A 17,854-nucleotide genomic window follows, 5' to 3' on the forward strand; every position below is an offset into this window, starting at 1 on the left:
GCACGCACACACACACGCACACACACACGCACACGCACACACGCACACACACACACACACGCACACACACACACACTTACTAAATAAACAAAGACACTAATTGGATGGTGGAAATATGGCCCTTTCTATTTAATAAATAGAAGATAATTCTAAAAACAAAACAAATCTCAATCTTCAAGTTATTAGTAATTCTGAGAGTTATAAAGAGAAAATCTGGATTTAAAACAATGTATCACTTATACTTTCCAGATCAAATATATTTTTTAAAAAGAATTTTTTTGTCATTAGTATATAAAACAAGCGAATTTCTAAAATAAAAAATGCTCATATTTGCCTTTGAAAGAAATATTCAACTAATGTTCTCAGCTATTAATGAATACTATAAATATTTTATTATAACAATTTTAATTTAAAAGAACCTAGAAAGCTGATGGGAATAGTGACTTAAGTCTTTAATCTCAGCATTTGGGAGGCAGAGGCAAGCATATCTCAATAATCTTTGTGAATTAAAAGCCAAACTACATGAAAAATATATATAAAATGTAAGAAGCATGATAGTTTCTAAATGATCCCTTTATAGGCTTTCATACGAGCACATCCTTTATATTTTGTCACAATACACAATTGTATCAACTTCAAGTAAGTAGTATTTAAAATACTCAGTTAAAATTCAGGTGTGGTGGCATAGAACCACACTCAGAACACTTAGGAAGTGGAGGCAGGAGGCTTAAGAGTTCAGGCCCAGTTCTGGCTACATAGTCAGTCCAAGGCTAGCCTGGACTATGTAAGACTGTTAAAAACAAAACCCCAAAGGCCAAAGGCCAAAGAGTAAGAAAATTAGTAATGGTTATTGCTTTATATACTAAGAAGCAACGAATTTTATGTTTTTAATTTTTGATTTATTTTCTGTATATGGATATTTTGCCTACATGTATGTATGTGCACCATGTACATGCCTATTGGTCATGGAGACTAGAAGAGGCCACTGGATACTCTGAGACTGGAGTTACAGATGATTGTGAGCCTCCATGTAGGTGCTGAGAATCAAACCTGGGTTCTCATGAAGAGCAGTAAGTGCTTTTAACTCCTGAGCCAAATCCCCAGTCAAACATGCTTTGTTTTTTGAAATGGGTTTTGGCTATGTTGCACAGGCAGGTCATGAACTCAAGTGATGTTCTCACCCTAGCTTTCTGTGTAGTAGGTCTACTACAGACATGTGGATCTCACCTCAATAAAGCTGTTTAAAATTTTTAAAAATATTCTTTATAGAGCAAGGCTCCTGCTTATATCCTTGGAAAAAGAAAAAAACAACTCCTGTGTACATATTATATAATATCAGTTTATCGATGAGTGCCAATATAAGAGCTATGGAAAATTTGCTTGTGACATTTAAAATTAGAAATTTTAAGAGTAAATTTTCTTTCTTTCTGTTTTTTTTTTTGAGATAGGGTCTCTCTATGTAGTCCTACCTGTCCTAGAGCTTGCTATGTACACCAGGGTGGCCTCAAAGATCCACCTAGCTATGTCTACCAAGTGCTGGGGATAAAGGTATGCATCACTGTGGATGGCAAAGAAGATATTTCAAGCCCAGTGTTGTTGGCACATGCCTTTAATTCCAGCACTCGGGAGGGAAGCAGAGGCAGGTGGATCTCTATGAGTTTGAGGCCAGACTGGTTTACATCGTGAGTTCTAGGACAGCCAAGACAGGACTGTTTCACAGAGAAATCCTGTATCTAAAAAACAAACAAAAAAGATATTTCCAATAAATGGTATTTTGGAGAAAGGGTTAGCTCTATACCATTCTTCACAGAGCTAAGTTAAAAAAAAAGAAACAGTATAATTAGGAGAAAAATATTATCATGCGATTGGGAAAAACTCTTCAACCAATAAGTCTTTGGAGAAAACACAAAAGATTAGTTGACCCAATCAGACAAAAAAATACGTGTGGATTAAAACAATGTAAATACATTTTAAATGAAAAGATTTGTAAATATATGTGGAATGATTAAAGTTCTCTCTTTTGCCAGGGAAGCTGTGGCGCACGCCTTTAATCCCAGCACTCGGGAGGCAGAGGCAGGCGGATCTCTGTGAGTTTGAGGCCAGCCTGGTCTTTAGAGCTAGTTCCAGAACAGACAGGGATACATAGAAAGACCCTGTCTCAAAAGAATGAAAGTGAAAGTAAATCTCAAAGTAAATGAAAATAGGTTAGCCGGGCGGTGGTGGCACATGCCTTTAATCCCAGCACTCGGGAGGCAGAGGCAGGCGGATCTCTGTGAGTTCGAGACCAGCCTGGTCTACAGAGCTAGTTCCAGGACAGGCTCCAAAACCACAGAGAAACCCTGTCTCGAAAAACGAAAAAAAAAAAAAGGTTAACAGTGTTGTTTAACAAAGATTTTACAAGCTTAAGATCATCTAGTGTTTGCAGACGTGAAGCACAGTACTATAATGAAGTGCTGTGGATGGAGATCTGTGAAGTCATTGTATTTTATGACCCCTACACAGCTGGATCATACTAAATTCAATATAATAGCACGGCTCCTTACTTTTCTGGTTTTAAGTCTCTATAGATTATTCCCAGGCTATGCAGATGATCTAAAGCAAGTGCAAGTTCAGCCAAGTAGAATTTGACATCTTCTTCTGTGAACATCACCTAAAACAAAATAATATTCCCAAATTTATTTTCTTCTTATGTCTACGATTTTTATGTGAGGCTCTATGTAAGACTTTAAATATTCAATCTGTAAATATGTTAATCAGATATAGATTTAGTTACAATTTACTCGTGAAAGAAATTTGTAAAATGGCCTAATCAGTTAAGTATAATCACTTGCTAAATGGTAATTATGCCTTGTTACAGCAATGATTGTTTAGCATATTAACATTTTAGAAATGAAAATATTCTTGAGAATAAATGCTGAATTGATAGTACCAATTATTAAGGATGTTTATTGAAACATTATCAATTCTGGAAAATAAAGACTACGACAGTATTGGGGTTAAGACAAATCCTCCATGTAAAGTGCTGCTTTAAGTATAGTCAAAAGATAGGAAAATAATTTTTTTGACTCAGTTTCTTGAATGAAAGAATTTTATGTTATAAGAGAGTATGAACACATGCAACATTGAAATAACAAAGCTTTACTTGAAATAGGATCAGTAGAAATAAATTAAAAATAGATGTTAATTATATACCTCTTTGGATAAACGTGTAAACAAATCTCCTCCCCTGAGAAAATCCAAAATAAGATACAACTTCCCTTCAGTTTGAAAAGCTGAATGAGGAAACAAAATTTCTGTTTAAACCATTGTAGTTTACTTTTTAGGCTATATTAAATCAATTCATTCATAAATGAATATTATTTTTAGCAAATAAGTGATAACAGAAATCTAAACTTATTTCTACATAGAAGAAAACATTGATTCTCTTAGTTTCAATGAGGAAATGTCAAATATAGTGTGTCCTATCAGGGAACAAAATTTTCTACAGGCAAGACTTCCCTCAAGAATGCTACCATTCTAAATGTGATCAGTAAGAAAAACTCACACCAAAAAGATATCTTTAACCATGAGCTATCATACAAAACTATGCCACAGAGGTGGGTTCATTAGATTTAATGACATAGTACAAGGATTTTATGGGTTTTTTTTTATTGAGAAAAGGAAAAAAAAAGTATCCGCCTCCTCCCAGCCTCCCATTTCCCTCCCCCTCCTCCCACCCTTCTTCCCCTCCCCCAAACTCCTCTCCCCCTCCCTCTCCAGTCCATAGAGCAGTCAGGGTTCCCTGCCCTGTGGAAAGTCCAAGGTCTGCCCCCCTCCGTCCATGTCTAGGAAGGTGTTTTTTAACATTGAGAAATAGCACTTGACTTCCAGAGAAAAAGAAAGGTAGGTGATAGAAGTTTTAGGATGCTGATATTGGGCCTCTTCCTCACCTTCAGTTTGCGCTAACACACAAATACTATAAAGTGGTGGTGCAGTGTTATGTATCTCTATATATTTTAGTGTATCTGAATATACTCTGGGGGAGAGGGGATAGAGGTGAAGGGATAAGGTGAGAGATGGTTCAAAACTTACCATAATGCAATTTGACAATGAAAGGATGATTGACTTCTACCAAGATATCACGCTCCATTTTTGTCCGAACACGGTCTCGAACTATAAAGGAGTGAGTGCACATATGATACAATGCAAGTATTTTTCAAAGGTAATATTAAAAGAAATTCTTTTTAGATTGCATTTTAAGTTAAATTTTGCTGATATGCATAAAACACAATTTTTATTGATGCTGAGTTTTTAAAATCTAGAAAAATAACTTTTGCTACATTACCTAATCAAAAGCCAACTATGTATATTTATAAACCTTAAGCTCCAAGTTAAAAATATATTAGTATTGGGTCTAGAAGCATTTTAGTTGAAGTTGTGGAAAATGGTAAAAAGCATGTGAGTTTTTTAAAAGACAAGACATTTCATGAAATATTAAAACAATAACCTGAAATAGGTTTCAATACTTTTACTAACCCCATCACCTCAACAAATGTTCACAAAGTATCTATAAAATGTGGCAGACTTGGTAAAGGATAGATATATCCCAAGCCAAAGTGGTCTTTGAGGGAGGGAGAAAAGAGGAGGGGTAGATTGGAAATGTACAGCTGAAAGAGCCAAAGGTTTAGTTTTGCTTTTTTTTTAAATTAAAAAGATATTGATTCTAATTTGTATAATCATGAGTAAGTTACTTATTTAAACTCTCTGGGAATCTACAATCTCAGCTACCTTTCAGGTATAAAATTGTACCTTTGATGTAATTGTGATTACCTGGATAAACGTTAATACCTAAAGCCTGTGTGTATGAGGTATTCAAATAATGGACTATTGTTATTATACCAAAAGGCAGTAGTGTGAATATGTCTAATGGGCAGTTTATTACCAGTGTTAAGTATTACTGGAGTCAGAGAAAGGCAAGATCAGTTTTACTTGTAGAGAAAGACTAGAAGTCTAGAAGAAGGAGCAGGGTTAAGATATAAGCTCTAAGACTCTTCTACTTGGATTGCCCAGTTGGATGGGAAAGACAGGTTCTACAAAAGACCAAGTATGGAATACCAACACCTGAACAGACATGGAAGCATAAATGATGACTTAGAAGGAGCCGTATCAGTGTAGAAACAAAGGTTCACTATAGGGGACATGGTATATGGAGGATCCAGATTCACAACAAATTAAAATACTGGGAAGAATTTGGGTTTGTGGCAAAACACCTTTCTAGAAACAAACATTTCCTGAGTAAAGCCTAGGCACTAGAGCTAGAGTAAACTCAAAGGCTTGAATACAGTGGGGACAAGAACTAAGTAAATGATCAGAAAACATTCTTAAAGCCGGGTGTAGTGGCATGTGTCTAAGCCAGGTGTAGTAGCATGTGTTTGTAATCACAGCATGTTGGCAGTGCAGGCAGGAGCATTACATGTTCAAAGTTATTCTCAGCTATGTAGTTAGCTTGAGACCAGCCAGGGTTTCAGTAGACTCTGTCTCAAAAAGCCAAACTGAACCAAAACAACAACAAAAAAGTTCAAAGTTTCTGTTAGTGATTAGGTCAAAAGAAAGATGGGGTGCGTGTGTGCGGGGAAACTTGAGTTGGTTTTACTATTAATTCAAGAGAACCACAGATATTTAAAACATAGAAAAAGACCTCTGGGAAACAAACCCCAGTGAGAGATGGCTCAGTGGGCAAAGGTACTTACTACTAAGCTTGATGACCTGACTTTGATCACTAGGACCCATGGTGGATGAAGAGAACAAACTCTAGTAAGTCATTCTCTGAATATGAGAAGGAATAAGAAGGAATGCTGTTTGTGTCTCCAAGACTATATATAGAAAATTGTTTTATGTAAGGATGCATTGATGCATAAAGTCTTTTTTTTGGCTGACAGACCACCATAGCAGGACAAAATTCCCCATTTATTTAATCTAATGTCATTAACTTCTAGTTGACCCCACTCAGGGTATTAGTAGAAACTTTGATTTGGAAAGACTTCTAGGTAAACATGGGTATTCTGTTAATTATAATTCTCAAACCCCACTAAAGTGAAACTAATAGAAAAATGGCAGTAGCAAGCTCTTATTTGCAAGGGGTATGTTTTAGGGCTTTTCATGGACACCTAAAACCACCCAAATACCAAACCTGCAGATACATACCTATGATAAAATATAATTTACACAACACACACAGTAAGAAATAGATAAAAACAAATAATAAAAGTTCTTTGAAAGTGTTCTCATTCTCAGTCACTTTTTTTCCTCCCAAAACATCTTACTGAAATTTCAGCTTTTCACTTAAAAGAAGCTCTTTATGACTTTGTTTTGGCATGTCTGAATTACCAACATCATTAATTTTGTGTTTTGAATAAATTATTACCATAAGTTTTGTTTGAAATTTCCTAGAAAACATGAGACAAAAATAAAAACAAAACAAAAAACAAGAAAAGACAAATATAATAAAATTTAGGGAATCATCCAGAAAGCACAACATACTCAAAACTAGGTTTTATGAAATAGAGAACACATGACAAAAAACTTTCACAAAACTTGAAAATATGAGTCCCTAGACTGAAAGGAACCACCCCATATTTGGTATGATGAAATTTTATATCATGCACTCAAAGATATTGCTTCACAAATTTCAGGACACAAAGATAAAGAAGATTTTATCTATAGACTTCCGGAAAGGAAGAGTTGCTAGCACACAAAGGACTGGCGATCAGAATGGAAATAACCTTGTCCTGGAACACAGGAAACAAGAAGACAATGGAAACAGTACTTTCAAATATCTGAGGGAACTTATTTGTGCCCTAGAATTATAAACCCGATCAATTTATAAATTCAGTAAAGGGGCAGAATATACTTTCAGACATGCTACATGACACAAATTTTACCATTCAGTTGTCTTTTCTGTAGTAGCTACTAGGAAATACATATAACCCAAACTAGAAGGTATACTGAGGTAAAGAATCCAGAAAAAGGAAATAGAGCAAAGATATAAAGGCTACAAGTCCCACTGTACTATTTCATTCAGTTCCGATCAATTTGTAAAGCACAAATAATGAGAACATTGCTGGGAAGATGTGGACATGAAAACTGTATGGGTGGCAGTATAAAGGAACTAAATCCTAAAATCATCCATGTTGTGAAGTAAACAGATTATAGCTCCAAATGAAACAATCAAAGAATTGCAAAGATAAACATGGACTGTGAAAGTAAATGTGAGAAGCAGCAAGTCAGCAACTCTGGAAGGGTCAAGAATTAGGATAGACAGGGAGAAGGAGTTGAGTATAGTTGTCTTATATAACAAAACTTTCATAAAAATAAGGTACATATTTAAGAACACATCCAAAATTATCTAGAAGTCTACAATTCTATAACTCTGATGTTTACACACACATTCTAGAATTTCCTTCCATAGCTTATATCTATATCGTTTTACATACTTGTGATAGCCCAATGTGTTATAATTTTTATTTATGTTTTTATTAATTTCCATAATCATATGTAAAACACTAATTTTCATTTCATGTGTATGAGTGGTTTGCCTGCATGTATGCCTGTTACCACATCCATGTAGCTCCTTTTGGATTCTCTGGAACTACACTTAGACAGTTACGAGCCGCCTTATGGATATGGGGAATTGAACCTGGACCCTCTGAAAAGCAGCAAGTGCTCAACAACATTTTATTTAATCATATTTTATACTAATTATAATACCATAATTTTCCCAGCATTCCTTTTGCAACAGCTATGAATTTTTTCATATGTCAATGTTTCTGTGAATATTTTCAAGAGTAGGAACTCATTTTGTAAGGCTATTTTCTGAGGCTAATTCAGCAGCATTAATGACAACTTTGTACTTAATGCAAAACAGCTTTTCAATGATGCGCCATTATATGAAATGACTCAGTATTGGTTAGTATGCATTTTTTCTTAAAATGCATATTATTTAATATATATTTTTGTTTTAAGCAATAGTCATTTCCTCAAAGATTTTTAAAAATTATTATTTTATTTTATTGGGTTTTTTTTTGTATGTATGGGCCTTCTGCCTGCATGTATATTTATGCATCACTTGCATGTGATTAGTGTCCACAAAGGCCAGAAGAGGGCAGTAGATCCTCTGGGACTGGAGTTGTAGATGGTTGTGAGTCACCATGTAGATACTGGGAACTGAACCTGGGTCCTCTGAAGAGCAGCCAGTGTAATTAACCACTGAATCATCTCTCCAGTCCCCACTCAAAAGATTTATCTTCCTAAATAAGCTTTATTCAAAGTCCTTTACATAAGGTTGTAAAAGTATGTCTTATTAACTCCTACTGGTACACCACTATTTTTACATTCATTCATTGGAATTCTATGGCAAGGAAGAGATTTCTTTTCTTCTTCATTAACTACAGATTCTTAGTTAATAAGCATTTAATATGCTTAATAAACTGTTATTACTAGTAATTATTGCAGAGGTCAAAGCATCCTAGAGACAACTCCATATATAATGTTTTTCTGTGTGACAGTGTGTATATGTGATAAATGTATGTGTTGGATGTATATACATGTGTATGTGTGTGCATGTGTGTGTGTGCTTATGTGTGTTTATAGGCCAAAGGAGGATGTCAGGTGTCCTACCATTCCCCTACTTTATTACCTTGAGACAGGATCTCTCAGTAAACCTAGAGTTAGCTAATTCCAGATATCCTTCTGTCTCTGCCCTAGAGAGTGCTGTGCTTACAGGCATAAATGTAGCTACACTGGGCTTTTGTGTGGGTGGTAGGATCCCAACTTGGCTCCTTACACTTTCCCAGCAAGTGTTACAAACTAACACATCTCTTCAGTCTATCAACTTCTTATAATAATACAATATTTGAAGCATACATTTATCTGTTCCCTATAGAAACTATTTTACAATATATAAAAGGTTAACTTTAAAAAATATTTATGTGCACAGCAAAATTTTGCATGTATTTCTGGGTACCATATGTGTGACCAATAGCTGAGGAGTCCAGAAAATAGAATTGGATTCCCTATGAATAGAGTTACAACTGCTCATGAGCCACCAGGTGGGTGATGGGAATAGAACCCAGATTCTCAAGAATAACCATTGATCTTAATCACTGAGTTCTCTCTGTGTCACCTACAAATTTTTATTGTCGATTTGCTTGTTGAAATTTGCAAATCTCCTTCTGAGGTTTGACATTAAAATATTATGAAATTCAGATAGGATGAAGTTTGTTATGGTGCAAGACTTAAGAGAAAACTAGACTAATTGTTTTTCAAGTAGCTAAACAACTTGAGAAACCATTACTTCATTTCCCATTGTTCTATTTACTGGCTTTAGCAGGCAGAACAGTAGGTACTCAACACCTGTGACAGATATAGTGAAATTTAATATATATTTTGGCATTTTGTTGGACTGATTTATGTTTGCATTGCTTTCTCCATTATCACTGCTGTAAACAAGCGTTAACATTAGACAGAACTATTTCCGTCTTATTTTTCTTTAAGGTATGTTTTTTTTCGCTAAGTTTTAAGAATTCAACTGGAATCTGGATGTTCAGCTAATGAATTTGAAAGCTAAAGAAGTACAGGATCAACAGCTTTGTCTCATAAGGAATTGGATATTTATCTCCATTTTTAGTATCTTAAGTTTCCAATTTTATAGTTTCCTTCAAATATTATATACAACATAAATCTTGTTAAATATAAGAAAACAAGAAACTTTTCTTGCTTTTGTGAACCAACTGTCAGAGTTCCATGTATGTGATTTCACAACATAGGATTCAGGTGTATAAAATTTTAAAAAGCAGGGACTAAGAAGGAAGTTGCTGAAAAACTTTAGTTGACCAATCCTAGCAAGAATCAAGTAGTGTCAATGCTACAGAAGTAAGGACTACACGGGATAGAAAATGTATTCAGGAAAAGGAGCAAGAAAATGAAAGCAAAGGAGGATGTTTTGTAGAACATGGTGAAATTTCATGGCATGATGATAATATCCACACTGAGTGACTGGGAACACCAGAAATAAAAAATGATCAATACAAATATTCTCTTAGATATTTTAATGCTTTTCAAATTACATGTAAATTTAAGGGAAACAAACCTGACATTGTGAATCAATGCCTAAACTATCTAGAATCTAGAGATATGGCAAAATAAGAAATGTCATTAAATAAAAGGATAATTTAAGTATTTAAACATCTTTGTATATATCTTCTAAATGTCTTTTTACCTATCAGACCCAAATCCTACATTATGTTTTCTTAAATCACTGACTCAGAATCATGTTTGGAGACCAAAAGTCAAGAAGACAAAATCCTAAAGAATTAATGCTATTTTGCATCTAGGTGATGAGTACGTTTTCCAAAAAATTCAAATAATTTTCAGATGACTAAAACCCAGTTTTAATCTTCTCAAAATCTACTTGCCTAAAGTCCAAGATGAATTGATAATCCTTTTCTAACATGGCAAGTCCTGTTCTCAAGCCATATGATTCTTAGCCTAGTAAGAAAGTCATTGGAAGTCAGTCTAAATTTAAAACTGTTAACAGGACCCAATTCAGAATCTAAGTGGCTTCAGGATCATGTGAGCTCTACAGAGACCTTTCAGCTTGTTTAGACTACATGAACATGGCAAATAGCAGCAGCACTTACCTTTCAGTGTGGCCTTCTTTAATACCTTCATGGCATAAAGCTGTCTAGCATCAGAGCCTGAGATTTTTTTAACTAAGAATACCTATATTGAAATGACAGAAAATAAACATTACAAAGAATCACAAAATTCCTTTATTATAGTAAGAACCCATTATATATATAAATATATTCTAACATATTATAAATGCATTTTATCCAAAATATTATCAAGTATTAAAAAAGTTATAAACAGTAGTTATAGATTGACATTTCAATATAAGTGACTGATTTTTTTTCATTTTGTGGTTTGCCAGTTCCAAAGGAGCATGTAATATATAGAATAAGACAAAAAAAGTCTTTCAACTATAAATATAGCACCTAGAAAACAGCCCCACACCTTCACAGCATACCACACAAGATGGTGGCTCTGCTTTATCAAAACAAAATTCTTCTGAGTCCCTCAATTTTTCTGGGTGTTGGGGTATAACCTGGGATTCCATTCACCCTGGGCAACCACTCTACTGCTAAGCAATAGGCCCAGTCCCACACCACAAATCTGTTTTCTGTTAGTTTTTTTTTTTTAAAAAGAATCTGGTTTACCTTCTCCATTACCTTCTTGTCACCTTCCCCTTCCTAACTAGTTTTCCTTCTACTGTCATGTCTCTTCTTAATGGTGACCCAATGAGCTTAACTAGGGTTGCTTACAGGAGCATGGGCAAATTACCAGTGACTATCCACTGAAGAAAATGTCCCTCCCTTCCTGAGCTACCATTAACTGTCTATGAATTCTCAAGGCCCTTCTGAATTACCTCTTTCAAAATTCTTACACTGGGGCTTCTTGTGACAAACTTCTGTTGACACAGTTACTCACAGATGAAGGTCTTTTCTGTGTATGAAAAGTATACACACATCTAGCTCACTGCTGAGGAGAGTCATTTAAAGCATTGCTAATCATGTATCCTAAACATCAATATTTAACGTGACTACGCCTTTACCTTTTTACCAGCAAATCACCATATATATCAAAATATGAAGAACACAAGGCCCAGGATTATTATTAAGCATCTTCAATTTTCATATATTTGGGGGTATTTTGAAAAGCATGTGGGGTTTAGGCAAAATGAATAAGATGTGCTTTAACAGTTGTGCTGTAATATGGCTGACACAAACACTATCACTACATCATACTCACTTTGCCACCAGGCCTTAAAGAGACCTGCTAAACAGACCTGAATTTGTGTGTGTATGTGTGTGTGTGTGGTGTTTGATAGAGAAGGATGCTGGGTGTCCTACTCTATCACTTTCCACTTCATTCCTTTGGGATAGACTCGCTCTCACTGAACTTGAAGCTATTCTGGTAGCTAGTCAAGCTCTAGCAACTTTCCTATCTCTGCCCTTCACAGTGCTGAAGTCATGGGTGTCTAGGGCCACATTTGGCTTTTTACATACGTGCTTTGGATTTGAACTTTGGTGCTCTTATTCAGCCAGTCATTTCTCTAGCTTTTGGACCTATATTTTAACCTATTTCTTACATAATCTTTCAAATCAAGCAGAGTCCCCCACTTTTTATTTTGTTTTTTGAGACTGGGTCTTATTCTGTATAAACCAGGCTGCCCTGGAACTCAGCCTGCCTCAGCCTCCCAAATACTGGGAATAATAGATGTAAGACACCATGCCTGATGGAAAGCAGTGTCCTTGAGCTGCTATGGGTGAGAAGAGAAGCAATTACACCCAAGATTTAAATTTATAGTCAGCAAAAAACAATAAACAAAACCAAAAAAAAATATTAGGGTCAGCTTTTAATTATCTGACTTATACACTATGTGATTAGCAAAAAATCTCAAAGTAATTCATCAATTGATTCTCAGGCAAGGCAGATTTTATTGTTTTGAGAAATGGTACAAAGACAATGGGTAATGGAATCAAATGAAAAGTACCACATCTCACATTGGACCCTAGAGGCAGGATGTGCTCTCCTGTAATTGTGTTCTCATTGCCAGCATTAAGCCCCACCCAGAAGCTCTTTTAGTCAATTATGGGGAGCTGACCTAGAAGGATAACATCACTTTTAATACGTGTGGTTCTAAGGTAGACTGCTGTTCAAATGTCAAAGGCAGTCAGCTATTAGTAATAATTATAATGAACAGAAATAAATTCTAATTGGGTAGAGGAAATTAGGAAATTGCCCTATCAATGTCTTCATTCCATTGTAACAGAAAAATTTGTTTCAGTTCTTTGAAAGCAGCTTCTTAGTGACTTTCAGCATGTCTTAACTTTCGCAGTACCTTCTGAAGCATTTGCAGTGCAACATCATGATGATCTGAGCAGGCAGGCCTACTATACAATGCCAGTTTTATAGCTGCCTAAGTAAGGACTTAGAGAAGTCAAACAATTTGCTTGTGTCACAGTGGGACAAGATCCGGATCATATACCCAGTTCTGGAACTCTGCTCATGGCATTCTTTAACTGTTTGCCAGTGAGCTGCCAGGCTCACTGACAATAGCAGGAGTCCTCACTTGCCCATGCAGCTATTCTAGGCTCTGACAGGTCATCCCTGTTTCCTTGGCTTACACTGGCCTTTAAGGATGAGTAAGAAAGAAGACACCCTATTTTAATGTTTGCTATTTATAGTAAAGCACCTAAAGTACTTTTAAAGAAATAAAGGGAGAGGCATTCGAAAGCTCGAAACTTAAATATTATGTCCCTTGAAATCGAATGTATAAAAATATACTCTGCTATTTGGGTTTGTTGAGGAGTAGGCAATACAGTTAATGCCAGATATGTTTGGCCTTGTATCATTTAATTCTCACTGCTATCCTATGAGGTCAGCACTATAACTCATTAATATTTTTCAAAATTAGATGTTAGGCACCATGCATAGAATCTCTAGTCTAGTGGGAGAGATAGCCAATACGTAATTTTACAAATGAGTAATTACAACTGTAGTGAGTGCCATAAAGTAGAAGTATATAATGTTCCTAAAGGGTATAACTAAGGAATGTGACAAGTAGGGTGGCAGGGAAGTCTTTTCTGAGATCACAGACACAAGAAGAACTAACCAGCTGAACAAAGCTTAGGACCAGAAAAAGGCCAATGGGGTCAGAAAACAGTGTTGGATAACACATAAGCTAATGTTTTAGAGGTGGCTCTGGTGTCAAACTCAGAGGCTCCTCTGCAATTTTAAGAATTTGTTTTTGCTGGCCGGTGATGATGGTACATGCCTTTAATCTCAGCACTCTGGAGGCAGAGGCAGGAGGATCTCTGTGAGTTCGAGGCCAGCCCAGTCTACAAGAACAAGTTCCAGGACAGGTTCCAAAGCTACAGAGAAACCCTGTCTCGAAAACAAAACAAAATAAAACAACAACAACAAAAAGAAAAAGAATTTATTTTTATGATAAAAGCAAAGGGAGGCAGCCAGGGAGTTAATATAACACTACTTCATGCCATTTCTCATGTACATAATTGAGGTTAAGAAAACACATTGGGAAGATACTCTTTCAATAGACCAGGAAAAGATAGTGGCGATGCAGGATAGGATTGCTATGATTTCAAAAATATTTACTAAATCAACAGGATTTGGTGACAGATCATACTGGCTGGGGGTGGTATATGACACAGTGGGGGTTGGAGGAGAGGAGGGAACAGACCTGAAAAAGATGTTAAGAATTGCTCCCCAGTTTCTGCTTATTTAACTGGATGCTATTCATAGTGACAGAAAAACCTGAAATAGGATAGGTTTGGGGGTGGGAACGATTATGAGTTTGGTCTTAGACACACCAAGCACAAAATAAAATGCCTTGGAGACATAAATGGGGGTGAGGAATAGCCATAGAAAGAGTTCAGAGTAAAAACTTAGACTGGAAGCATAAATCTGTGATGTCAGCAGCATGTGAGATACAATTAATATAGGGACATGGAGAAATCAATTAGTGAGGAGTACATGATTGTAGTTTAGAATCAGACGTTAAGGAACTCCTATCTTAAATGACGTGTTAGAATGGGGGAACAGAGCTCTAAGAGATTAACTAACATAATAATAAGTAGAAAAAATGAGTTCAGTATGGCTGACCCAGGGTTTAGACTTATTTTATGGGGGGGGGGGTTTAAACTTAAAACCATCATGTTTTGCTGGCTATTGAGTCTATATTTGGATTAGAAGTATGGTCTGTGTTTAAAAGTGGTTAAACAACCATAATAAATGATCTACATTGGCAAAGAGCTGCTAACCAGCCTCATTAAAATATTCAAGAGCTATCCATTGATGCTATTTTGATGCTTACAGAGCATGACACTTTCCAATGCTTTCTTATAGAATGGTGGTAAGGAATAAACTGCACTGTCAAGTTGGATGTAAGCTCAGAATATCTTACTTGTTGGAAATCTGTTTAGAAAAATCAAGTAGTAGCAGCTTGAGAAGTGGAAAGCAGAAGGACTGTTGGGAGCTTGAGCCTAGTGTTGGCTAGAGAAAGACACTGTCTTAAAATAATTACAACAATACGACAACAAAAAGAAGAGAGTGTATGAAGGGAATGGCTTGTGATTTTTAATAATTTAAGAAGCATGAGAGCTGGGAAAACAGCTTAGTGATACTGTGCTTGCTTATTATGCCCTGAAGCCCGAAGTCTAACCTCCCCATCACAGACACAAAACAAAGTAAAACAAACTAACCCATCCATACACCCCCCAGCAGCATGACAAGAAATGACAGTCTTAAAGATAAAAAATTAGTATGAACATTCAATTTACCAAGGTTTCTACTGTAGTTTTGAATAATTCTATTCTTTTTATACTTACTAAGAGTAAAAATTATAAAAAAGAAAATATTACTGGTAGATAGACTGGTGGCATTTCATAAAATACTTGCTTTCCAAACACCTATGAATTATAAATATCAGCTCTTTTTTGAGACAAGTTCTTTCCTCTAGTCTAGGTTGGCCTAGGCTGGCGTCAAACTCATGGCAATCATCATCCTGTTTTATCCTCCTGATTACTGGGATTATAAACCCAAGACATTAACTCCCTTTAATTCTGAAGATCATTTAAACTTGTATTCAGTTCCTTTTAACTTTTTTTAAAAAAAGGATTTATTATATATAGTTTTCTGCCTGCAGGCCAGAAGAGGGCACCAGATCTCATTACAGATGCTTGGAAGAAAAGGCATTCTCTTAACCACTAAGCATCTCTCCAGCCCCTCTTTATTTTTATTTTATTTTTTGAGAGCATCTTAGACTGGCCTCAAAATCTATGATTCTTCTGTCTCCACCCCTTAAGTGCTGGGATTAGAGGCTTGTGTTATCAGGTATTGTATTATTTTTCTTGTAACTTTTTTGTTTTGTTTTTTAGACAGTCTATGTAGTCCTGGCTGTTCAGGAACTCACTGTGTAGATCAGGCTGGCCTCAAACTCACAGAGATATGCCTGCCTGCCTCTGCCTCCTGAGTGCTGGGATTAAAGGCATACACATTATGCCAAGCCTTCTTTTCAATCTAAACCTATGGCATATCTCTTTCTTTAGGATAGACATGTGTATTTTATTATTTATAATTTAATTTTTTTATTTACATGTATCTATGCCTGTGTCTATAGATGTGAATGTGACCACTGAGGCAAGAAGAGTATGTCAGAACCCTTGAATCTACCAGGAGTTACAGCTGGTGTAAGCTGCCCCATGTGGGTGCTGGGAACCAAACTCTTATCTTTTTAAAGAACAGCAAACATTCTTTAAAAAAAATATTTATAGCCGGGCGATGGTGGCGCACACCTTTAATCCCAGCACTCGGGAGGCAGAGGCAGGCGGATCTCTGTGAGTTCGAGAACAGCCTGGTCTACAGAGCTAGTTCCAGGACAGGCTCCAAAGCCACTGAGAAACCCTGTCTCGACAAACCAAAAAATAAAAATAATAATAATAATAAATTATTTATTATGTATATGGTGTTCCTGTACATTCTTGCCAGAAGAGGGCACCAGATCTCATTTTATGATGGATGTGAACCATTATATGGTTTCTGGGACTTGAACTCAGGACCTCTGAAAGAACAGTAGGTGCTCTGAACCTCTGAGCCATCTCTCTAGCCCACAGCAAGAATTCTTAATAACTGAATCATCTCTCCAGCCCCATCTACATATATTTTAATGAATATATAATTATATATAGGGTATAATATGACAATTTGAAAATTTTATGTAATGAATAATGACCACATCTGAGTAATTAGTATTTTCATATCATTAAACATTTATAGTCAATTGTGGGGTGGTACATGTGTCTATAATCCTAGGACTCAGGAGACTGGGGAAGGAGGGTTGTGTAGCCTACCTGGGCTACACAGTAAGATCCTATGCCCCCCAAAGATGTCAACTTTCTTTGTGCTGAGAAGCTTCAAACTTCTTTTCTAGTTCTTAATAATATATGTAATAGATTGTTGTTATCTATAGTCATGCTATTGTGCTATAGAACATTACATTTTATTCCTTCTATGTATTCAATTTTGGTATCCATTATCTAGCCTTCCTCTATTCCAAACTTTGTGTGATTAGCATTCTACTTTCTACAGTCATAGAATTTCTATAAACTTTGTTGAGAGGTTGAGAGCACACAATGACTTACCTTTCCAAATGATCCCTGCCCTAATACTTTCAAAAGCTCAAACTGGGAAGGATCTGCCTTTTCATGTCCTTCCTTCACATGATGTGTGATTGCAATTTCTTTGATACTGCCTTCTTCCTGTTGAAATAAATAAAAAGAGACAAACACATTGTTAGCCATAATCAAACTATCTTAGTATAAGATACTAGAAACTCTATAACATACAAAACTACTCTTTACTACTTATCAAATTAATAGAAAACTCTGGGCGGTGGTGGCGCACGCCTTTAATCCCAGCACTTGGGAGGCAGGTGGATTGCTGTGAGTTGGAGGCCAGCCTGGTCTACAAGTGCTAGTTTCAGAACAGGCTCCAAAGCTTGTCTCGAAATCCGCCTCCCCAAATTTAGAAAACACATCAAGTAATTATACTTTCAAGGTAAATGTTAGAGAATGTTAAACCATATTAGCTTCTATATAATATTAGCACTAATTATGCCCAAATCTTTATTCTTTCTCTTGGAGATAATTAGAACAGTTTTGAGGGGGAACAAAAGCATGTGAGAACATCTGAAAATAGCAGATTGGAGTACTATAATGTGCCTAGCATGTGACTA

The 17,854-nt window shown here is 36.0% G+C and overlaps 1 protein-coding gene across 6 annotated transcripts in view; it reads right to left on the reverse strand.

The window, feature by feature from the left end:
* The window catches only part of Rps6ka3 (ribosomal protein S6 kinase A3), a 117,876-nt gene that overhangs the window by 44,349 nt on the left and 55,673 nt on the right, over positions 1-17,854 (reverse strand). For all 6 annotated transcript variants that reach the window (XM_013350574.2, XM_005358806.3, XM_013350573.2 and 3 more), the window contains 5 exons: positions 17,262-17,378; positions 10,677-10,758; positions 4,072-4,152; positions 3,193-3,272; positions 2,544-2,650 (listed from right to left, as the gene is read on the reverse strand). In XM_013350574.2, coding sequence (XP_013206028.1) covers positions 2,544-2,650; positions 3,193-3,272; positions 4,072-4,152; positions 10,677-10,758; positions 17,262-17,378 — 467 coding nt within the window. The remainder of the gene's footprint in view (positions 1-2,543; positions 2,651-3,192; positions 3,273-4,071; positions 4,153-10,676; positions 10,759-17,261; positions 17,379-17,854) is intronic.

Source organism: Microtus ochrogaster, chromosome X (genome assembly GCF_000317375.1).
Source record: "Microtus ochrogaster isolate Prairie Vole_2 chromosome X, MicOch1.0, whole genome shotgun sequence".
NCBI classification, from domain to species: Eukaryota; Metazoa; Chordata; class Mammalia; order Rodentia; family Cricetidae; genus Microtus; species Microtus ochrogaster.